General features: G+C 38.6%; 1 protein-coding gene across 1 annotated transcript in view; it reads left to right on the forward strand.

The window, feature by feature from the left end:
• The window catches only part of ASXL3 (additional sex combs like 3, transcriptional regulator), a 184,413-nt gene that overhangs the window by 106,320 nt on the left and 53,038 nt on the right, over positions 1 to 25,055 (forward strand). Inside the window, 1 exon segment of the mRNA XM_021096220.1 lies at positions 3,925 to 4,088. Coding sequence (XP_020951879.1) covers positions 3,925 to 4,088 — 164 coding nt within the window.

Here is a 25,055-nt window from a genome sequence, read left to right on the forward strand (position 1 = left end):
ATATATACAGTTTATCTTTTTTTTTTTTTTTTTTTTTTTTTTTTTTTGTCTTTTTGCTATTTCTTGGGCCACTCCAGCAGCATATGGAGGTTCCCAGGCTAGGGGTCGAATAGGAGCTGTAGCCACTGGCCTACACCAGAGCCACAGCAACGCTGGATCCGAGCTGTGTCTGCAACCTACACCACAGCTCACGGTAACACCGGATCCTTAACCCACTGAGCAAGGGCAGGGACCGAACCCGCAACCTCATGGTTCCTAGTCGGATTCGTTAACCACTGCGCCACGACGACGGGAACTCCTACAGTTTATCTTTAAAACCAGTTGAGCTGCATTTTATAAATTTTGGCATTGTCATTTAGAATCTAAGTATTTTGTAATTTCCATTACAATTTTTTTTTTCGTTAACTCATGAAATACTTGGAAGAGTACTTTCAAATGTCCAAATATATAATGGGTGTAGGAGGATTGCACAGTTGCTGTGTTTCTGTTCTTTATACCTAATTTTACTTCTTTGTGGATAGAGAGATGAGATTTTATATTATTCTTCAGTATTTGTTGAGACTTACTGGTTGTTGTTTTTTTTTTCCCCCTTCCTTACTGCTCCTTAAAGGTTTAGTGCCATGTCCTATGTTAAATTCATTGGTTTAAGGTTGATTATTGAGATTTTAAAGTCTTCTGTATTATTATTATTGTTATTATTAATTATTATCATTATCTTGGCTGTTCCCATGGCATGTGAAAGTTCCTGGGCCAGGTATTGAGTCCATGTCACAGCAGCAACCAAGCCACAGCTGTGACAATGCTGGATCCTTAACCTTTTAACCAGCAGGGAACTCCATAAAGTCCTCAATATTAAGACACATTGTTTGATATCACAGTGTCTGGTAAAATACGTTCATACTTCCCACTAGCACTTTATAGTGTGACTTTCTCTTTTTAATTCTCTTAAATTTTAAATTTTTAATGCTCTGCTGTTTAAATGGATGCAGGTTTACAGTCATTATATTTTTCCAATGAATTACTCCTTTTATCCTTAAGGAATTGTCTTTCTTATCCCCAATAAGGTTTGTTATTTTTTTTGTTTTTGTTTTTGTTTTCTTTTTTTACCTTTATCTTTGTCTGGTGTTAATATTGTCATATTGCTTTTTTTGTTGTTGTTTTGAATGTCTGCCTAGTATTTCTTAGTTTATCTCCTTTTCTTCTGTTCTATATGATTTTTATTTTAAATATATCTCTTATAGTTAGATTGTGTTACTTTTAAACCTAATATGAAAATCCACTTGTGTATATTTTATTGTGTTGGACTAAATTAAAATTGTTTTTCTCCTTTTATGCCTTCCTTTGATTGAATTTTCCTTGCATGAATGTATTTGGAAGTTAGAAGTCTTTTTCATTTCTTTCATGGGTGACCTATGGAATTTTAACAAAGTCAAGAACTAGAATATATCATATCTCTCTTCTTCCCAAACCATGCCAGGGTTATATAGTGTTATCATTTTCATCATACCTTCCCATCTTGCATGCAGTCGTTGTCTACTGGATTTTGTTTTACTTTCTTTTCATTTTGGTTTAATTCTCATTAGGTATTAGTTTTATTTTTCACAGTTAATATTTATTTGGGGTTACTCATGTCTGTTAGTCATAGTATATCATTGCTCCTGCAACCCACTCATTCTGTCTCTGATTTAAGTTTGTTTTTTTGTTTTTTGTCTTTTTTTGCCTTTTCTAGGGCCTATTCCAAGGCATATGGAGGTTCCCAGGCTAGGGGTCTAATTGGAGCTGTAGCTGCTGGCCTACGCCAGAGCCACAGCAATGTGGGATCCGAGCCATGTCTGCAACCTACACCACAGTCCATGGCAATGCTGGATCCTTAACCCACTGAGCAAGGCCAGGGATCAAACCTGCAACCTCATGGTTCCTCGTCGGATTTGTCAACCACTAAGCTATGACGGGAACTCCTGATTTAAGTTCTTTATAATAACATCCACTAATGGTTTTTTAGAAAGATTCTTTAAGGGATAGAGTTTCCATTTTGGATCCTGAAAATATTCTCATATAATGGCTGTCATTGCCATTTAGGGGGACTTTATTATTAATAAATTCTAGATGGACACTTACTTTCTTGTGGTCCAGTGTCCATGACATCGACATTGATGGTATTTCATTGTCATTGTTATTTATTGATAAGGTGCCTGTGTCTTATTGTGATCTCTTTGGATGTAGTCTGTTTCTGTTCAAAATTGTTTTAAGGTATTCATTTTATTTTTAATGTTTTGTGATTTCAACCTATCAGATGGGGGATAGATATTTATCCTTTTTAAGATTTGGTATGTTGCTTTATCTGAGGACTCTTGTCATTTTTTTAGATTCTGAAATTCAGACATTAGTTCTTCAAACATTGCTTCTGTACCATCTGCTGTGTTTTTTCATTCTGAAACTCCTATAAATGTACATTATGTTTACCCCATTCCCTGTATTTCTTCTCTGTCCTGTTTTTTTTGACTCATCATTTTTAATGCTTATTCTAGATATTTTTATCAACTCTATCTTCAAAGTATTCAATAATTATTTTATCTACTTTATTCATTAATATTTAAAAAATTTAAACCAAATTTTATTTGTAAAAGTTCTGATTCTGTTTCAAATCTGCCTTTTTAAAACCATAGTGTCCTGTTTTATTCATAGTGAGCTTACTTCCTTTTTTTCCTTTTAGAGCTTACTTCCTCTAATTATTTAAAACAAGGGCCAGCAATTTTTCCTTCTGGGGGCCAGAGAGTAAATACTGTAGGATTTGTAAGTCATGCAATTTCTGTCATGACTACATTCCAGTAAAAGTTTTTTTTACCAGTAGCCACTGGACTGAATATAGCTCATGGGCTATAATTTGCTGACCCTTGATTTAGAATATACTCTATTAAAATCACCCTCAAGTGTTTCTCTTAAGCAACTGAGAGTGGCAGTTCTTCTGTTTGATGCCTCTGCTGACTGTCCCTTATGGTGGGTTGTTTTCTTGTGTGTCCTAATTTTAATTTGTGGTTACTCTTTACAACCTTCTGTTGGAGGCCTGGGTGCCTGAGTTGTAGAATTATCCTACAAAGCATATTGACATTTCAGACCTTACAGCTAATATTTATAAAAAGGATTACTTTTTAAAGTATTACTCTCACAATTCAGATCCCAGAATAGGAATCTTCTGAAATAATCTGGGGCTTAGTCTTGTGTGTGACACATGGGGAACAGGCAGCTGTCAGCTATCAATGCTATCATTATCTCTGTTAAAATTAACAGCACTGTTATTATTGTTATCATTAATCCTAGGTCTTATAGAATCTTACAAAACTGTAGTTGTTACCATTTATGGTCCTAAAGTTTTGAGAATGCTGATTAATTGGAAGATTGTAATTAAAATACTCCCTTATCGAGACCTGGTGCTTTGAGTTAAAAATATAGATGGTATTGAGAGAAGTATACACAATGAAAATTAAAGACAACTAAGGCAAGATAGAAATGCAAGGAAACCTTGGAGATTTACTTTGGAAATAGCCTTTTTATTTTTATTATTTTATGGCCACACCTGAAGCGTATGGAACTCCTGGGGCTATGGATCAAATCAGAGCTGCAGACACAGCAACACCAGATCTGATCCACATCTTCAACCTACAACACAGCTTGTGGCAATGGTGGATCCTTAACCCACTGAGTGAGGCCAGAGATCAAACCCACATCCTAATGGATACTATTCAGGTTCTTAACCCATTGAGCCACAATGGGAAAACTCCTGAAATTATCAATTTTAAAAGAGAAAGAATTAAATGCATTATCAAATATATATATATATGTTCAATATATACATACATATGTGTGTACAGGTGTATGTTTTTCCCAATCCATAGTGAATCCATGCCTCTTGCTTGTTTATCACAGGACACTTGAAGTGGACCAAAGCTGAGGACATTGACATAGAAACCCCAGGATCTATTCTTGTCAACACTAACCTGAGGGCATTAATAAATAAACATACATTTGCCTCCTTACCTCAGCATTTTCAACAATACCTCCTGCTTTTGCTTCCAGAGGTGGATAGGCAGGTAAGTAGAAGTTTCAGACATTTGATATTTGTCACTAGTTATATTATTATGAAGTGGCAGGTCTGTTATTGAGGTTGACTGATAACACAGATGGATCATTTTGTAATAATCTTAGTATATTTATGTGATTTATATACTTATTGCTAGCATTGGTATATTTGTTTAATCTGCCAAAGCAGAATCATTTTTTATTATCAGTAGTGAGCCAATTCAGATTTTAAAATACAGCACATTGCCATAGAGTGAAAACAACAGACCTACCCACAATGGGAAGGAAAAACAAAGAAATCAAACATTCCATTATCAAATAAATCTCTGAAGTAGCTGCTCCTTTGCCCTGAGGGAATATTGAAATATAGCAATAAAAAGCCAGGGTTTCAAAGAAATTATGTAAATGTTTTTATTCTCAACTCTTTCCAAAAAGCATTTAAAATTTATGTTTGGAATTGCCTTCTGAGAGTCTATCATCAGGAATATGATTGCCTATAAATAATCACCTTTTATCTTTTTTTTTAGTGTAACTGGAAATGCCTTAAGTGTATTTTTGTATTTTTGAAAAGCCTCTAAAATAAGGAAATACAAATATAGACTCATAATAGCAGACATCAATCATCTTCTAAAGCTGTTCCCTTTGAAAAGAAAAAATATTTCATCACATAAACTTTTATTAAATTTCACAAAAATTATTAAATGGCAACTAGGAAACATTTCCTTGTGATTCTCAGTTCAATAAATTTTTACTCTGTATATAGTTTCCAGTTGATGGACATAATGTGTGTGTTTATGAATTTGCATCTCAAAATAATAGGTACCTCCATAAATTGAAATGGGCAAGACCGATCCAATATTTCCATATTACTTTGAATAAATTTTCTTAGCATTTGATTCTGTTTTCTACTAACTTACCTACCCTTTCATAAATACTTAAAATTTGATGAGTTACTATTTTCTACATTCTTTTGTATCCCTGGTGGAGATTATTGGAGATATTTAGAAAAATACTGTTTTGATTTTGGGTACCTTTTTGTTTTAAAATTTGTTCAGTTTTTTTTGTTTTGTTTTTAGTGCTTTGGAAATATAGTAAGTATTATATGTTTATATGTTTTTTAAAAAACATAATATTATATGTTTTTTGACTCAGTGATTACATACACTGTAGTTGGATACAGAAGCTATATTTGTGAGTAATGAAAATATGAGTTTGAAACAGGTAAGCTTAGGGGATAAAGCCCAAAGTAAATTAAGCTTTTATATATAGAAGGGAAAAATCAGAGACAAATTTGAGATACCTGAATGGAACCTTGAGGTATAGGCAAAATTTGAGTAAAATAAATAGAACTGTATTTTATGTGAAAGATTCAGAGCTACAAAATCAAAACCCAATTCTGAGGGAGTCTGGATTATAGGAAGAACTGTACAAATGAATCTGGAAAGACAAATTAGAAGCCAATTTGGGAAGTTGCCTTGAGTATAAGGCTAAAGAGTCTGAACAGTGTTTGCCCTGTGTTTGCAGGGCAAAGCCATTGAGAGCTTTTGAGCAGAACTATAGTATAAAAAGATGGCTGCTTTTTAAGAAGACAGTTCTGGCAGAACTGAAAAGGGAATGTTAGAGACAGGAAGCATGAAAGGGGAATGAGTCATTAGAAAAAAAGTTTTAATTGTTCCAAAAGGCAAAATGAGGGCATGGATTTAGAGAAAAGCATTGAAATGAAAGAGGAGTAGGATAATGCAGTCACTACCACCATCATCATCTGGTGGTATTAATTGTACATTTTATCAAATAACATTTGAAGCAAGGTGTAGGAAGAAGCCACTGATGATTTTCATATTTCAAGCTGGTATGACTGAGCATTGAGTTCAGGTGTTTGGGAAAACTTTATTTATTTTTGGGGGGAGGGGAGAGGGAGGTGGATTTATAAGCTGTCTGGCTATTTCCCCCAAATCCAGATATGTGTGGTTTATTTTGTTTATAGTTCCACCTCCAGCTCCTGGTATAATATTTGGCATTTAAAAGGTACTCACATCTTTTTGGAGTGAGAAAATAACAGTCCTATAATTAGCCAAATATTTCAATAACCTATGAGGCCAGTCTAAATCAATCTAATATTTAATTCAACCTGTAGCAGTTTCTGTTACTCAGTTTTTTTCAGTCACTGCAAGAAATGTAAATGAATAAGGCACAGTACCTGTCCTCAAATAATATATAATCCATTGTAGAATTATTTAATCAAGAAATATTTACTAAGCACATGTTATGTGCTGCATACACTTTGCTGAATATGGAGGATACAAAAATGAATCTTGCAGAACAATAATAGACCGAGGAGAAAGACAACCTCATGCTGAAATACAGTTTCATCTTTACTAGGAAAGAAGTCTAATAACTGGATAGAGCTATACCAAATTTAGTGTAAGACCAGGCAGGGTAACATAAATGTCAAATAAAAGTATAAAGAAAGTCCTCTGAAGGCACAGAGGATGAAGAACTTTCATCTGAAAATAGTATTGGAGAAGTTTTTATGGCAGAACGGATACTTAACTTGAACCTTAAAGAACTGATAGGTATTTTATAAGTAGAACCAAGGAAAAATGAATTTTGGCAGAGGAGGAACATGTCATTATTATAAAGACTTGCTGCTTGTGTGGTACAATGCTGCGCCATAGGTAGCATGAGCTACCACCTCGATGAGCTGGTTGCACATTAAGCTCTGTTAACTTTTTCTGAAACTAGCAGGTACCATTAGAGAGAGTAGGATGGACAGGGAGTTTGGGATTGGTGGATGCAAACTGTTATATTTGGAATGGATGGGCAATGGGATCCTACAGTACAGCACAGGGAACTGTTCATGACTGGGTCACCTTGCTGTACAACAGAAATAGAAGGAACATTGTAAATCAACTATACTTTAATAAAAAACAAGATTTTTAAGAAATGAAAGAAAATTTAAAAAATACAAATAAAAAAGATTTCTCAAATGAGAAGTAGCATGCATAAAATAATTTAAATAAATATTTTAGTACATGGACATAGGGCAGGAGCAGAATATCCAAAGGGATAATTAAATATGGTCCTTATTTTCTCTTAGAAGCCAGTAGCCCTGTGACTAATGTAATGGACAGGCAGAAAGATAAAATCCAGAGAGACTGGGTAAGAGATCATGGAAGTAGTTGAGATAAGAAGTAACTTGGGCATTGGCCTTGGAAATGAAAAGAAAGGCCAGAATTCCTGGCATATTTTCATATTTCAAGTGGCAAGGAATGACATTGCCTATAAGGTGGGTTTATAGAAGGTCTGGAAGGCTACTGGAGATTTTATCTAGGGTGATTTGGGAGGACAGAAAGCCTATCAACTTTTGATACCAAAAAAATTAGCACTCTCTCTCTGCCCTGCTGGAGGTGAGTTCAACCCTCTCTCATAGCAGATAGGAACAGGTGACTTGATGCATTAAGTTTCCAAAACTGCTCTATTTCAGTTCAGTTTATAAAAATCCAAAAGGGGATGCACTGAACATCCCCATCTAGACCAGAGAGTAGAAAAGGCATGAAAATGTGAATCTGATTACATAAGTTTATTTGAGCCAGTGGGAGGTACTATAATTATGTGAAATACCTAAGAATCTCACTTGTACAAAAGCTTGTTTTGAAACTGAGTGGGACCCCGTGGGCTGGCTCCCAGGGCTCCCAAGTACAAATCCTTTCTGTGTCCCCCATTCTTGTTTGTAGGAAACAGGCTTCATTCCACATCCTTGACTCTCCTGAGCTCCTAAGGGCAGGTTCTAACAGTTGCTAATCAGGGAAGGAAGGGGATGCAGAGACTAGGAAGGGGGAAGGAAGAAGCAATAGTACCCTCTTGGGGCAGGGTCCTGGTCCCTCCTCAAGGCATAGTAATATCTTTAAGTTCTGCTGAACTGAAGCTCCCCCCCCCAGGTGGAGGTTGCTAACTTGCTGAGCACAAGATTCCTGGAAGCACCTTCCTGTTACCTCATTACCAACGAACCCAAAGAAAGTCAGACACTTGGAGTTTTCAATTTAAATTTTGTCTGTGAAAATTTTCCCCCTGAACCACTGGGGAATTCAGGGTTTTTAAGCAAAAGCCATCTGTTCTTCTTGCTTGGCCCTGCAGTAAAAACCTCTCTGTGCCCCAAACTCCTACATTTTGGTTTATTTGACCTCACTGTGTGCAGGGCACACAAACTTTGTTTGGTAACTTTTTCACATAAAATTTGAAATTCCCAGCTTTATTGTTTCCTTCTTTTGACTACTTCATATTTCTGCCTGATTTCTCCCCGGAAGCAGTCCTGTAGGCTCTCCTGTTCTGGAACAGGTGAAGCCAAGACATTTCATTATTACATCTTTAAAATAAGATAAGCTAGATTTCCCATTTGTTTTGCCAGTGCCAACTATCATTAAGCCAACCTGTCTGTTTTTTTTTTCCATATTTCTCCTACTTCTTTTTTTTTTTTCTAGAGGTCTGTTTATCGTAGATTACAATTTTTACTTACTTCTAGTTGTTTTTAATAATGTTGTCACATCTAGTTTTATATTTAATTTTACTCTGCACAGAGTATACTGCAAATAACAGAAAATCAAACTCTAACTAACTTAAATGGAAAGAAGATTTATTGGCTCAGGTAGATATAAGATAGAGGTTAGAGTGGACTTCTGATTATTGGTCTTGGGAGTCAGTTATTATCAAGGACCCATTTAATTGGTTTTAATGAGTACATTTAAAAAAGCTTCTCCTGTGTTGCTGGCACTATTCTAAACTTGAATCCCTTTGTGGTGGGTTGGCTACTTTAGTCAAAAAATGGGTACTTGCCTGTTGGTTCACACTCATGGAGAAAATACTTCTAGCCTAGTATTTCAAAGACAAGATTTACGCAAATGGTGCTATGTACCATTGTACATTGTTACCAAACGCAAGTTCATGTGTCTGATGCACAGTGAGGCCAAACAAACTGAAACATCAGAATTTGGAATAAGGCCAAGCAAGGAGAACATGTGGGTTGTGCTCAACTAGCATTGATCATTTTACCATGTTGTTACTGAACTCAGGTTTGGCTGCTTCCTACTCCAAAGCCAATAATCAGGGGCAAATGTTAGTAGAAAGGAAAAATGCTTAATTCAGAAAAGCCAGCAATCTAAGGAGAAGGTGGACTCGTGTCCATAGACCAACACCAGAAATTTTGCTCAGCCACGGCAGTTTTTAAAGGGAAAAATGAGAAGCAATCTCAGCTCATCATTAAAGAGGTCAGATTCTTCATCATCTTTCCACTGTGTGTGGACCTGCTGACTCCTGATCTTCCTTTTGATGCTCTCTTGCCTGCATGGTCCACCTGCAGATTTGCTAAGGGGAAACATGGGGGTAGAGAGTCCGTCATTCTGTAACTACTTAATTTTTCATTCTTACTCCTTTTATTTATTTATTTTTTCTTTTTATAGCCTCACATGCAGCATATGAAAGTTCCTGGGCCGTGGGTTGAATTGGAGCTGCAGCTGTGTCCTCTGCCACAGCCATAGCAACACCGGATCTGAGCCACATCTGCAGCTTATGCTGCAGCTTGTGGAAATGCCAGGGATTGAACCCACCAAGTGAGGCCAGGGATTGAACTTGCCTTCTCCCAGAGACAATGTTGGGTCTTTAACCTGCTGAGCCACAACAGATGCTTCTCACTCCTACTCCTTTTAATCCAGGAAATGAATCAACAGGTTAAGCAAGGCATCATGTCCATTCAGTAGAGCAGAAGTCAGGAATTAGTTTAAATGTTACTTATTAAGGTGTAAGGGGAACAGAGATAGACAAACAGGAAAGGCGAAAAAAGCTGCTTACAAATCCACACTGTCAGACATCATTCCATGTCTATGAGATTAGGGGCAAAGATCTATCTTCTGTAACTTCATCCTGACCTAGGGTGCTGTATTTTCAGAGTAGAAGATGTTGGCATGTGTCTGTAGCATCTCTTAGCTGAGAGTTCTAATTGCCCGCTTACATACATGGGCAGAGTAAGCTGCAATTATTCTAATGTCCATAAAGATATATATTATTATGAGCAATAGTGTTATTCTTCTTTCATCAGATACTGAGTCTGTGACTCCATTGTCCTAGTCACTAACTGCTCAAGCTTGCTCTTTTTCTGACTCTGGGAGGCCTGAGAGACTTCAACTTACCCACAAACAAGAGGGACCTTTGTAGTTTGGGGTGGGGGGAATCACATGCTGCTGCTCAGTTCCACTGCGATTTTTAGATTCTATTAAAGTTTAGCCATCTGTCCCAGTAATGTCACTTTTAGCAATAAGATCCAGTACAGAATCCATCATTGCATTCAGTTGTCATGTCATTTTAGTTTCCTTCGTTCTGGAATAGTTCTTCATTCTTCCCTTGACTTTGATGATTTTGACATCTTTAGAGATTATAAGCCAATGTTAGTTTGTGTAATGTTCCATAGTGATCAGTTTTAGGTTGTGTACTATTGGGAGGAATACAGTGAATGATGCTGTATTCTCCTTGCACCTATGAGGTGGGACACAGTTATGATTTGTCCCAATACTGATGAATTTTGATTAAAATGTATCCATCAAGCTTCTCTTCATTCTTTGTAATTAAATAGTATTTCATGGAGTTCCCATTGTGGCTCAGAAGTAAGGAACCCAACTAGTATCCACGAGGATGCAGGTTTGATCCCTGGCCGTGCTCAGTGGGTTAAGAATCCGGCGTTGCCATCAGCTCTGGTGTAGGTCACAAACACGGCTCGGTTCTCAAGTTGCTGTGGCTGTGGTGTAGGCCAGCGGCTGTAACTCTGATTCTTCCACTAACCTGTGAGTATTTTGTGAAGAGAATATGTTTCTCTTCAGACTTTCAATTTACTCACTTATTCCTATACATATGATTTCACTGTTTCCTAGTTTTTCAATAGGTTATTATGCTCAGTTGTCCACATTTGGTCACTAGGAACCTGTTCATGCTCTCTTCTGTGTCTTCTGATGGGTCTCCATCACTCTTTGAACACTTCCTTACTTTGAAAAACACATCAAATTATTTCAGTCTCATCTTAGAATTTCCCTGTCCCAGTCCTGCAGTGAACCCTTTTTCCAAGGAGCCATGGTTCCCTATAGTGAAAGATGGTATTTAGAAAGCAAGATTTCACTAAACATATGCTCTTTGCTCTTGGGGTGTGGCTGCTCCCAGGTCTAGGACAGACCCAGGAACTATATCTATGTATATACAGGAACGCATGCATGAATAGGTGTATGTGCATGTGTGTGTGTGAACCCTCCTGTGTTCTGGAGACAGGTACAGCTTACAGAAGAAAGGGTATGAGCCTATTCACAATATATAAATATATCACAATTTATAAATATAAAATCTACATATAAATATGGAAATATCTAATCTGACAAGATCCATGAGGACACAGGTTTGATCCCTGACCTCGCTTAGTGGGTTAAGGATCTGGTGTTGCCGTGAGCTGTGGTATAGGTTGCAGATGTGGCTCAGATCCAGCATTGCTGTGGCTGTGGTATAGGCCAGCAGCTGTAGCTCCAAACCATATGCTGCAGGTACGGCCGTAAAAAGACAAAATAAATAAATAAATTTTCAAAATAAAAGGAAAAGTGTGGGGGGGGAACCACCCTCTTCCTCATTCTTTGAACAGATGTCAAGCCTATGTCAGACAGGGTTTTTTTGGCTGTGCCCATGGCAGGCTGAAGTTCCCAGGCTAGGAGTCAAACCTGGTCATGGCAGTGACAACACCAGATCCTTAACCACTAGGCCACCAGGAAACTCGCCAGGTGGGGGAGTTTTTTTCCTTATCTGGTCAAATTGTGTCTGTTGTGGCACTATTCAAATCAGCAGAAGAGTGGTAACGTATACCAACATGTGTTAAATCATCTCAGGTTTCAGTATGATGAGGGGCTTCAACTTTGGAATGTCACCTTTCCCCTATATTCCTGTCCTTGGTGTGTGCAGAGGTACATGTCCTAAGGTTCATTATCTTGATGACCTCCACCAGCAGGATGCAGGCCTCATTTTTTCGCCTAATGGCCTGGGGCTTTTATTGCTTGGTTTCATGGTTAAGCAGACCTGTTTCGTTTCAAGATGTTATGATTCCTTTCTTGGGTGATCATTAACTTACAGTGGTCTCCCAAAGTTCCACTTCTGTCTTTAATTCCCTAGTAGGAGTTCTAAAACTACCTGTGTAACTACCCTACATACTCCCTTAATATATTAACTGTTGCCCTTAATATGTCTAAATAGCTGATTATCCCTCTTGGAGATAGTCAGTCTTCCGTCTTGGTCCCCACAGGTCCCCTCGGGGATGGTCTCCTTACTACCCTCAGGCTCTGAGTCTCCATGACAGCCACCTACCCATCCACTTGGGCTCTTTCCCCTTCTTGCTCGACCTCTGACACTGCCCATCTGGCCCCTCCTGTGCAGGTGCCCCCCCTCCACCATGATCTGTCTCTGCAGCTCCTCCTGGGTGCTCACTTGAAATCTTTTCTAACTCTCACAGACAAAATATAATTAATCCCTCTATGTCCCCTTAGCACAATGTGTATACAACCACCAGGGCATGGTTCTGAACCTGTAGGCTTTTCTCTCTCTCACTGTACCCCCTACCCCTAGAACCATTACATCCCTCAGGGTAGGAACTGTGACATTTAACACTGATATCATCAGTGTTTATCTGGTACATAACAGGGATAAATGAACATTGGTTGAATGAATGAACCCAAGTCTTATTCCTCCTTGAAGCACTTAGAACTTGCTTATAACCATCAAATTCTGCTTTCTCCATATGGATACTCACCTCACCCCAGTGGGCTCTGCGGTCCTGCTCAGGACCACTCTGAGCCCCTCTGCTCCCCCTCTAGACCAGAAGCCTATATTACTTTAGGCTTTGGGCCTGAATTATTTAGAGGTGGAAAGAGCAGGCCCTCTGGATTCTAATTGGTTTCAGCTGTTGGGAAGCCCCAACAGCGGACTGGGCAGAAGAAGGGTTAGACTGAGCCCTTCTGTGGGCTCTGTCCTATGTGGTCAGCCCAGGCTGCATCCACTGACCAGCTTCTATCAGAAGGTCCTCTCCACACAGCCTTCTCTGTCCAAGTTCTTATAACCACTCTCCCGCTTCCCCTCCCAGTCAGATACTAGCCTTCTTTATTAACTCTGGATTTCTGCACTATTCTTTGTGGTTTTGCTGCACCCTGTCCTCACCTTTATTGTCACTTTAATCTCTCTTCAAAGGATGCTGAATTGGAGTCCCCGCCGTGGCTCAGTGGTTAAAGAACCCAACTAGGATCCACGAGGATGTGGGTTCGATCCCTGGCCTCACTTATTGGGTTAATGATCTGGCATTGCTCTGTTCTGTGGTGTAGGTCAGCAGCTGGTGTAGGTCACAGATGCAGCTCGGATCCTGTGTTGCTGTGGTTGTGGTGTAGGCTGGCAGCTGTAGCTTTGATTTGACCCTTAGCCTGGGAAGCTCCATATGCTGCAGGTGTGGCCCTAAAAAGACAAAAGACAAAAAAACACAATAGTTAATTTTCTCCCAGTTCTGGAGGCTGCAAGTCCAAGCTCAAGGTAGTAGTGTGCCTGGATTCTCCCGAGGCCCCTCTCCTTTGCTGATAGAAGGCCTCCTCCGCTGTGTGTCCTCATGGGGCCTTTTCTCTGCACACCTGCATCTATGCTAGTCCTTTCTGTTCTTATAAAGATACCCCTCACACTGGGTTACGACCTCATCAATATGACCTCATTTAACCTTAATTACCTCTTTGAAGGCCCTGTTGCCAAATATAGTCATAGGGTTAGGGCTCCAACCTATGAATTTAGGAGGGGACTCAATTCTGTCCAATGTACACATTTTAGAAATAAAATCACTATGACTTGGTTAATTGGATTTGAAGGAGAAGGAGGAATTGAGTACTCCCTTTAGGCAGTAAATAATAATTGCACATTTGAGAATAGCAAAAGCTTGGTATGTCTTTAAAGCTAAGATGGACTTAAACATCTTTTTTTTTTTTAATGGCTGCACCTAGGGTATATGGAAGTTCCTGGGCTGAGGGTCCAACCCATGCCTCCACAGCAACCTGAGCTGCTGCATTTGGATTCTTAACCCACTGTACCACAGTGGAAACTCCTTGAACATGTTTTTGTCTAAAAAATTGAGGCAATTGGTAGAAGAAATTAAAGATAGAAGAGGGAGGATTTGATTTATAGACCAGAGTGGTTTTTTTATTATAGTTTATTTACAGTGTTCTGTAAATTTATGCTGTATATCAAAGTAACCCAATTATACATATATTTTCATTCTTTTTCTCACATTGTCCTCCATTATGTTCTATCACAAGTGATTGGATATAGTTCCCTGTGATATACAGCAGAAACTCCTTGCTTATCCACTCCAAATTCAATAGTTTGTATCTACTGACGCCAAACTCCCAATCCATCCCACTGGCTCTCCCTCCCCCCAGCAAACACAATTCTCTCCTCCATGTTCATTATCTGTTTCTGTCTTATAGATAGAACATTTGTGCCATATTTTAGACTCTACATCTAAATGATAGCATATGGTGTCTGTCTTTCTCTTTCTGACTTACTTCACTCAGTATGAGAGTCTCTAGTTCCATCCATGTTGCTGCAAATGGCATTATTTTGTCTTTTTATGGCTAAGTAGTATTCCATTGTGTATATGTGCCACATCTTAATCTATTCTCCTGTCAGTGGACATTTAGGTTGTTTCCATGTCTTGGCTATTGTGAATAGTGCTGTGATAAACATATGGGTGCATGTATCTTTTTGGATGAAAGTTTTGTCCAGATATATATGCCCATGAGTGGAATTGCTGCATGATATGGTAATTCTATATATAATTTTCTGTGGTATTCCCATACTGTTTTCCCTAGTGGTTGTACCAATGTACATTCCCACCAACAGTGAAGGAGGGTACCCTTTTCTCCACATCCTCTCCAGCATTAAGAGTTTTTGAATAGATGGAAAGGTGAAGAAGCTGGTTTAAGAGAAAAAATAATGCTGATTTCTGAGACCAGAGAGAAGAGAGGCAGGAAGGAAGGAAGGAAGATATAACTAAATGTGAAGAGCATGGTGAAAAGTGAGGGGTTTTCAGGTGGTTGGTGGTGTATCTGCTCAGAGACTATAGGATTAGGGGTTTCAGGAGAGTAAAACAACTTCAGAAAGCAGCTGGATAGATCGTCCCCTGGGTTCATCTTGGGGAAAAAGTGGTTGCTGAACAGCCCTGAGGCCCCATTTGAGGTTAGATGGTGGTAGACACACTTGGTCTACTTCTCTTTTCCACCTACCAATACTGAGTATTTGTGCATTTAGCTTGGTGCCAAGAGTTGGATTTTGCCAGGGTTGTTGGAGGTTTGCAAAGGCTCCAGTTGAAGGAGCCAGGATATTTTAGGGGAGTTGTGAGATGCTTGCTGGGTGGTTGATTATGGGTGTCAGGCTGGATAGGGAGAAAGGTGAGGTCAGTAAGGTAAGGCTGGGCATGGTGGTCTTGGGGAAAGGAAAATGTGGGTGAAAGGGAGAAAGATACGTTACTGAACAAAAGGCTATAGTCTTGGAATAAGACACTTTGAATATAATCAAGTTTGGGCAAACACATGAATCCAAAGTCATCTCCTTGGCCATAGAATTTTGGTTTAGGGATCAAATGCAAAGAAACGATGGGCCAGACCATTGGTCAGTGCCAGTGAACAGGCAGATTTGTAGCTAAGCCTTCATTCAGTTCCCATGTATGAATATTGGCTTAATAAATTCAATGCTTGGGTTTATAGCCGGACGTGGCTGTTTTGCCTAGCTCTCTGCAAGATGTGCTTGGAGAATTTTTAGAACCTTCTTGATTATACATAACAGATCCCTTCTTTCTTTAAGAATTTGTACTTTACAAACTGTGTCTACATAGAACAATTTTGTACCCATTTTTAAAATATATGGCAGCTGGTAGAATAAATGTCAACTAACGTAAAGTTGTATTTAGGTTTTTATTATACTTTCAAATCGAATGTCACTGATGAATAGGTTGTTGTCATTTCTGTCATCTGTGGCATTTTTAAGTTATGTTCATCTCTGCCTCCATTTGATGGTGTTGGGCGATCAGGGCTATCTCTCCAAATATTTATAAGACCATCCCTCAGCTGCTTCTAAATAAATTATGCCTATTATTATTTTTTTGTCCAAATGGTAATTGCTGCATTACAATCCATTCTTACTGATCTCCCGATTTTGTTCTGCATTTATATCTGTGTGTCTGTGGTCTGTTAAATGACGGGCCACTGAAGGATATGTACTGTGTAGGCTTTTAAAATCCTATCTAGCTTTGTGCTCTTCAGGTTTTTGAACTCACTGGCAATAATGCACATAATTTTAACTGTGGAGAATGTCATTAAACTAAAATGGAACATTTACACAGTCCCTTTTGCAGAGAATTTTGGACCAGGAAAATGAATGTATGTGTCAGACATTTTACGGCACATGAAAATGTGATTTATTGATTTCTGATGGCTCTGTTGGCATCAGTGTATATATTTAAAGAAGTCACGCAGCCTTTATAAATGCAAATGGGAAAGGGCTTTCCATCTTTTTCCTCCATGGAAATAGCTCATACAATTTGCAATAACTCAGGCTCTTCTTAGAGATTGCTCTATGTACTGTATGTATTGATTTTAAAATTACACCGTTATTTTATTCTACAAATGGCATATATAATGAAATGTCAATTTACCTAACAGATTATAAAAATTCAGAAGTATTAAAGATATGAAAAAATACAAGTATCTTAAGCCTTTAGGTAAAAGTAAGTGCATACTTGAGATGTAATTATTTTAATGGAACTGACACTTTGGCTTTTTCCCTGCTTCTGAAAGCATATCTTAAAGTACTTAGGAAATCCAATATTCCTTCTAGCCTAAGACACTTACTGGTGATAGTAAATCATATATGGCCAAAGACATCCTTGCAGACCATGCCTGGATATTTCCATTCTTGACATTTGAGTTTTATGCTCACAGAGGGAAGTGATTTCATCTGGATATTATTCATTTCTTGGCTAACTGGATAGTTACCATCAACTTTTGCTTATCAAGATCTGCTTCAGTGTATATCAAATAACATTTAGACTGGATTGAATTACAGATGTGCAAGTAATTGCTCATAATAGGCAATCCAACAAAGGAAACCTACTTCCATCCTGGGCATAAGGTGGTTTATTGAAGAACACACTCATTTAACATGGAGAACACTCCATTCTGTGCAATAAAACACTTCCCCCCGCCCCATACACTGGATAGTAAGTAGCAACCCCATGGTCTGAGGGGGGGTATCTTGGTCCTGTGAGATCAACTGCCACTAGCATATCATATCAGATTAATAAATATTTACGAGTTCCCTTGTGGTCTAGTAGTTATGATTCATTGCTTTCACTGCTATGTTCCAAATTCAATGCCTGATCTGGGAACTGAGATTCCACATCAAGCCGCTGCCCACCATGGCAAAAACAAAAACAGATTAGTGAATATTTAATAGTGTCATCTAATATTTATATAATTATTTAGTTATGTGTATGCTTAATACTTAACTACCAGTTTATACAGGAGTGGAAAATAAGGAACTTTAACCTGGCCTTATCATACAAATGACTAGGGTGTGTGAAAGGGAGTTGTGCATGTGGCAGATTACACATTAGTGCCTCTCATTTTGATAAGGAGCATTCTAATGCCAAGGTCACCAATGGACCCTTAGGAACAGATGTTGTGCAATGACTTTTCTTTAAATTAGACTCAAGGGTACAAAAAAGAGAACTTATTTCACTTACTAAATCGCCTTTAGAACTCCTAGTAGTTAATAAACTATTCAAATGATAAGTTGCCTGACAAAATATTTTAATTCCATTTGTAAAATTTATTAAAGATCATTGTAAAGGAATAAAGAATTATAAGCACAGAGTGAACAGAGTAATAGGGTTTGAACCTATGGATTAAGGTGGCAGCATATCTGCATATTTAATTTACTTCCCTGCTTCTAAATTCCCATTCAAATTGGCACTGGCTTTTTCCCATTATTTTATTTCCTTATCAGTCCTGAAACCTGGGGGAAGAAGGCCATCCTGATGCCAAAAACTATGGGGAATTTCTGCTGGACATAATGAAGGTGAGACTAGATGGAGCTAAGAGATTACCACCAGGAAGACTGCCTGGATAGGAGAACTCCATGTGGAATCTACATTTACCTTAGACAAAACCAGCTGAGTTGTCAGGGCCAGAGACAAGGGTGGAGCCTGCAGGAGGAACAAATCTCTTTTTTTTTCCAAGAATCATAAAAATTTTATATTTTTAGCTAAACACCTCCACCCGATCCTCCACAAATATGTAATCGGCGTTTATAGTCTTTACCTCTAGGGCCAAAGCCCTTTCCGTTCGTTTGTTCTTTCTCTCTCTCTTTCTTTCTTTCTTTCTTTCTTTCTTTCTTTCTTTCTTTCTTTCTTTCTTTCTTTCTTTCTTTCCTTCCTTCCTTCCTTCCTTCCTTCCTTCCTTCCTTCCTTCCTTCCTTTCCTTCCTTCCTTCCTTCCTTCCTTCCTTCCTTCCTTCCTTCCTCCCTCCCTCCCTCCCTCCCTTCCTTCCTTCCTTTTCTCTTATTACTCAAATGAATTTACCACATCTGTAGTTGCATAATGATCATAACAATCTGATTTCACAGGATTTCCATCCCAAGCACATCCCCCTACCCCCAAAATTGTCTCCTCCAGAGACCATAGTTTTTCAATACCTGTGAGTCAGCATCTGTTCTGCAAAGAAGTTCAGTCTGTCCTTTTTTCAGATTCCACATGTCAGTGAAAGCATTTGATGTTTGTGTCTCATTGTATGGCTGACTTCACTTAGCATGACAGTTTCTAGGTCCATCCATGTTGCTAAAAATGCCAGTATTTCATTCCTTTTAATGGCTGAGTAATATTCCGTTGTGTATATGTACCACATCTTCTTGATCCACTCCTCTATCGATGGACATTTAGGTTGTTTCCCTGTCTTGGCTCTTGCAAATAGTGCTGCAATGAACATCGGAGTACATGTGTCTTTGCAAGTCATGGTTTTCTCTGGATAGATGGCCAGGAGTGGGATTGCTGGGTCAAATGGTAGTTCTATTTTTAGTTTTCTGAGGAATCTCCATCCTGTTGTCCACAGTGGTTGCACCAATTGACAATCCCACCAACAGTGTCACAGGGTTCCTTTTTCTCCACACCATCTCCAGCACTTCTTGTTTATAGACTTTTTGATGATGGCCATTGTGGCTGGTATAAGGTGGTACCTCATCATGATTTTGATTTGCGTTTCTCTAATAATCAGTGATGTGGAACATCTTTTCATGTGTTTTTTGGCCATCTGCATGTCTTCTTTGGAGAACTCTCTGTTTAGATCTTCTGCTCATTATTTGATGGGGTTGTTTGATTTTTTGGTATGGAGCTGCAGAAGGTGTTTATAAATTTTGAAGATTAATCCCATGTCAGTCAATTCACTTGCAAAGATTTTCTCCCATTCTGTGGGTTGTCTTTTCGTTGTGTTTAGGGTTTCCTTTGCTGTGCAGATACTTTGAAGTTTGATTAGGTCCCATTTGTTTATTTTTGTTTTTCTTGTCAATAGTCTAAGAGGTGGATCTGAGAAGATGTTGCTGTCATTTATGTCAGAGAGTGTTTGGCCTATGTTTTCCTCTAAGAGTTTTATAGTGTCTGGTCTGATATCTAGGTCTTTAATCCATTTTGAGTTTATTTTTGTGCATGGTGTTAAGAAGTGTTCTCATTTCATTCTTTTCCATGTGGCTGTCCAGTTTCCCCAGCACCACTTATTGAACAGGCTGTCCCTTCTCCATTGTATATTCTTGCTTCCTTTGTCATAGATGAGTTGGCTGTAGGTGCATGAGTTTAATCCTGGGCTTTCTATGCTGTTCCACTGATCTCTATTTCTGTCTTTGTGCCAGTTACATACGATTTTTTTTCTTTTTTCTTTGGTCTTTTTGCCATTTCTTGGGCTGCTCCCATGGCATATGGAGGTTCCCAGGCTAGGGGTCTAATCGGAGCCATAGCCACTGGTCTACGCCAGAGCCACAGAAACACAGGATCCAAGCTGCGTCTGCAACCTACACCACAGCTCACGGCAATGCCAGATCGTTGACCCACTGAGCAAGGGCATGGACCAAACCCACAACCTCATGGTTCTTAGTTAGATTTGTTGACCACTGCGCCACGACGGAAACTCCCCATATGGTTTTGATGATTGTTGCTTTGTAGTATAATGTGAAGTCCAGGATCGTGATTCCTCCAGCTCCCTTTTTCATTTTCAGGATGTGTTTGGCTATACTGGGTCTTTTGAGCTTCCACACGAACTTTAAAATATTTTGTTCGAGTTCTGTGAAAAATGTCCTTGGTAGGAGTTCCAATCCTGGTGCAGTGGTTGATGAATTCAACTAGGAACCATGAGGTTGCGGGTTCGATCCCTGGCCTTGCTCAGTGGGTTAAAGATCTGGCGTTGCCATGAGATGTGGTGTAGGTCGCAGATGCCGCTCGGATCCCACGTTTCTGTGGCTCTAGTGTAAGCTGGAGGCTGCAGCTCCGATTTGACCCCTAGCCTGGGAACCTCCATATGCCGCGGGAGCAGCCCAGGAAATGGCAAAAAGACAAAAAAAATGTTCTTGGTAATTTGATAGGGATTGCATTGAATCTGTATATTGCCTTAGGTAGTATAGTCATTTTGATAATATTAACTTTTCCATTCCACAAGCATGGTATATCTTTCCATCTATTTGTGTCATGTTTGATTTCTTTCATCAGTGTCTTACAGTTTTGAGAGTGCAGGTCTTTTGTCTCTTTAGGTAGGTTTACTCCTGGGTATTTTATTCTTTTGGATGTGATGGTAAACAGGACTGCTTCCCTAATTTCTCTTTCTGCTCTTTCATTGTTAGTGTATAGAAATGCTTCAATTTCTTTGTATTAATTTTGTATCCTGCAACTTTGCCAAATTCATGGATGAGCTCTAACAGTTTTCGTGTAGAGTCTTTAGGATTCTCTAGGTATAGTATCATGCCATCTTACAAATAGGGATAGTTTTACTTCTTCCTTTCCAATTTGGATTCCTTTTATCTCTTTTACTCCTCTGATTGCCAAGACTAGGACTTCCAAAACTATGTTCAAGTGTAGTGGCAATGTGGACATCCTTGTCTTGTTCCTGATCTCAGCAGGAATTCTTTCAGCTTTTCACCATTGAGAATGATGTTAGCTGTGGGTTTGTCATATATGGCCTTTATTATGTTGAGGTAGGTTCCTTCTATGCCCACTTTCTGAAGGGTTTTTATCAGAAATGGGTGTTGGATTTTGTCAAAGGCTTTTTCTGTGTCTATTGAGAGGATCATATGTTTGTTTGTTAATGTGGTGTTTCACACTGATGGATTTGCGGATATTGAAGAACCCTTGCATCCCTGGGATAAATCCCACTTGATCATGATGTACAATCCTTTTAGTGTATTGTTGCATGCGGTTTGCTAGTATTTTGTTAAGGATTTTTGCATCTATGTTCATCGGTGAAATCGGCCTGTAGTTTTCTTTGTTTGTGGAATCTTTGTCTGGTTTTGGTATCAGGGTGATGGTGGCCTCATAGAATGAGTTTGGGAGAATCCCTTCCTCTACAATTTTTTGAAATAGTTTCAGAAGGAGAGGTATTAGCTCTTCTCTAAATGTTTGATAGAATTTGCCTGTTCAGCTATCTGGTCCTGGGCTTTTGTGTGTTGGAAGTTTTTAAATCACAGTTTCAATTTCAGTTCTTGTGATCAGTCCATTCATCTTTTCTATTTCATCTTGCGTTAGTCTTGGAAGATTGTACTTTTCTAAGAATTTGTCCATTTCTCCTAGGTTTTCCGTTTTAATGGCGTATAGTTGCATCTAGTAGTCTCTTATGATCCTTTGTATTTCTGTGATGTCTGTTGTTATTTCTCCTTTTTATTTCTAATTTTATTGGTTTGAGTCCTCTCTTTTCCTTGATAAGTCTGGCTAAGGGTTTATCAATGTTGTTCATCTTTTCCAAGAACCAGCTTTTTGTTTCATTGATCTTTTCTATGGTTTTCTTTGTTTCTAGTTCATTGATTTCTGCTCTCATCTTTATGATTTCTTTCCTTCTACTAACTTTAGGTCTTGTCTGTTCTTCACTCTCAAGCTGCTTTAGATGTAAAGTTACCTTGTTTATATTTGAGCTTTTCCTTGTTTCCTGAGGTGGGCTTGTATTGCTATAAACTTCCCTCTTAGAACGGCTTTTGCTGCATCCCATAGGTTTTGGATTGCTGTGTCCTTGTTGTCATTTGCTTCAAGGTATTTTTAAATTTCCTCTTTGATTTCTTCAGTGATCCATTGGTCTCTTAGCAGCATGTTGTTTAGTCACCACGTGTTTGTGTTTTTTGCAGATTTTTTCTTGTTGTTGATTTCCAGTATTAAGGCATTGTGGTCATAGAAGATGCTTGATATGATTTCAATTTTCTTAAAGTTACCAAGGTTGGATTTGTAGCCAAGGGTGTGATCATTCTTAGAGAATGTTCCATGTGCACTTGAGAAGAATGTGTATCTATTTCTGTTGCTTTTGGATGGACTGTCCTATAAATATATATTAAGTCCATCTGGTTTAATACATCATTCATGGCCTGTGTTTCCTTATTGATTTTCTGTCTGGTTGATCTGTCCATTGCTGTAAGTGGGGTGTTAAAGTCCCCCACTATGATTGTGTTATTGTTGATATGTCCCTTTAAGGTTGTTAGCAGTTACCTTACATATTGTAGTGAACCTGTGTTGGGTGCATAGATATTTAAAGTTGTTATATATTCTTCTTGAATTGATCCTTTGATCATTATGTAATGACCTTCTTTGCCCCTTAAAATATTCTTCATTTTAAAGTCTATTTTGTCTGGTATGAGTATTGCTACTCCAGCTTACTTTTGATGCTCATTTGCATGAAATATTTTCTTCCATCCTCTCACTTTCAATTTGTATGTGTCCCTAGAAGTGAAGTGGATCTCTTGAAGACAGCATATACATGGGTCTTGTTTTTGTATCCATTCAGCCAGCCTATGTCTTTTGGTTGGGGCATTTTGTCCATTAACATTTAAGGTAATTATTGATATGTATGTTCTTATTGCCATTTTATTAATTGCTTTGGATTTGTTTTTGTTGCTCTTTTTTCTTTCCTTCTTCTCTTGTTCTCTCCTCTTCTGGTATGATGACTATCTTTAGTGTTGTATTTGAGTTGATTTTTCTTATTTGTTTGTGTATCAATTGTAGATTTTTGGTTTGCAGTTATTCTGAAGTTTTGATATGAGTCTATATGTATATGAGATTGTTTTAAGTTGTTGTTCTCTTAATTGCAAGTTCATTTCCAGTGTCCTGCATGTGTACTCATCTCTTCTCATGATTTCTGATTTTGGTGGTATAATTGTGCATGGATGATTTTGTATCTTTACTGTACATATACCTTTACTAGTGAGCCTTGTCATTTCGTGGTATTTTTGCTTCCTGTTTCTGTCTTTTCTTTTCTGCCTAGAGAAGTTCCTTTAGTATTTGTTGTAAGACTGGTTTAGTGTTGCTGAATTCTCTTAGCTTTTGCTTATCTGAGAAGGTTTTTATTTCTCCTTCAAATCTGAACAAGAGCCTTGCTGGGTAGAATAATCTTGGTTGGAGGTTTTTTCCTTTCATCACATGAAGTATATCATGCCACTCCCTTCTGGCCTGCAGAGGTTCCGCTGAAAAATCTGCTGATAACCTTATTGGGGTTCCCTTGTATGTTATTTGTTTCTTTTCCCTAGCTACTTTCAATATTTTCTCTGTCTTTAATTTTGGTCAGTTTGATTAATATGTGTCTCGGGGTGTTCCTTCTTGGGGTTATTTTATCTGGTACTCATTGGTTAATATGTGTTTCAGGGTGTTCCTTCTTGGGTTTATTTTATCTGGTACTCGTTTTGCTTCCTGGATTTGAGTGGGTGGTTCCATTCCCATGTTAGGGAAGTTTTCGGCTATTATCTCTTGGAATATTTTTTCTGTCCCTTCTCTCTCTCTTTTCCTTCTGCCACCCCTATAATACAGATGTTGGTGCGTTTAACTTTGTTCCAGAGTTCTCTGAGACTCTCTTCTTCTTTTTTCATTCTTTTTTCTCTTTTCTTTTTCACATTCGTAATTTCTTCTAATCTGTCCTCCACCTCGCTTATTTGTTCTTTTGCCTCCTGTATTCTGCTATTAGCTGCTTATAGTGAATTTTTTATTTCAGTTATTGTATTTTGCATCTCTTCTTGTTTAAGTTTTATATCTTGTATCTCTTTGGTCAGTGTTTCCTATAAATTATCCATCTTTGCCTCTGGTTGATTTCCAATGTCTTGCATCATCTTCAGCATCAACAGACTAAATAAAGTCTTTTTCCTGGAGGCTGAGAATCTCTTTATCGCTTAGCTGATTTTCTGGGGTTTTTTCTTTCTCCCTCATCTGAGTTATAGTTCTCTGTCTTTTCATTTTTATAGGTTTTTGGTGTGGTGACCTTTTTACAGATAATAGAGTTGTAGACTCTCTTACTTTTGGTGTCTGCCCCCCTTGTGGCTGAAGTCAGTATGGGGAGCTTGCTGTAGGCTTCCTGATGGGAGGGGCTGATGCCTACCCACTGGTAGGTGGAGCTGATTCTAATCCCTCCGGTGAGTGGGGCTTAGTCTCTGGATGGGATTAGAGGCAGCTGTGTGCCTGAGGAGTCTTTAGGTAGCCTGTTTACTGAGGGGTGGGGCTGTGATCCCACCTGGATTGTTGTTTTTCCTGGGGCTTCTCAGTGCTGACTGACAGGTGGGGCCAGGTTTTCCCAAAATGGCCTCATCCAGAGAAAGGCAAGCTGCTGAATATTCCCGAGACCTTTGCTTCCAATGTCCTTACCTCACAACAAGCCACATTCACCCTTGTT

Source organism: Sus scrofa, chromosome 6 (genome assembly GCF_000003025.6).
Source record: "Sus scrofa isolate TJ Tabasco breed Duroc chromosome 6, Sscrofa11.1, whole genome shotgun sequence".
In the NCBI taxonomy this organism is placed as follows: Eukaryota; Metazoa; Chordata; class Mammalia; order Artiodactyla; family Suidae; genus Sus; species Sus scrofa.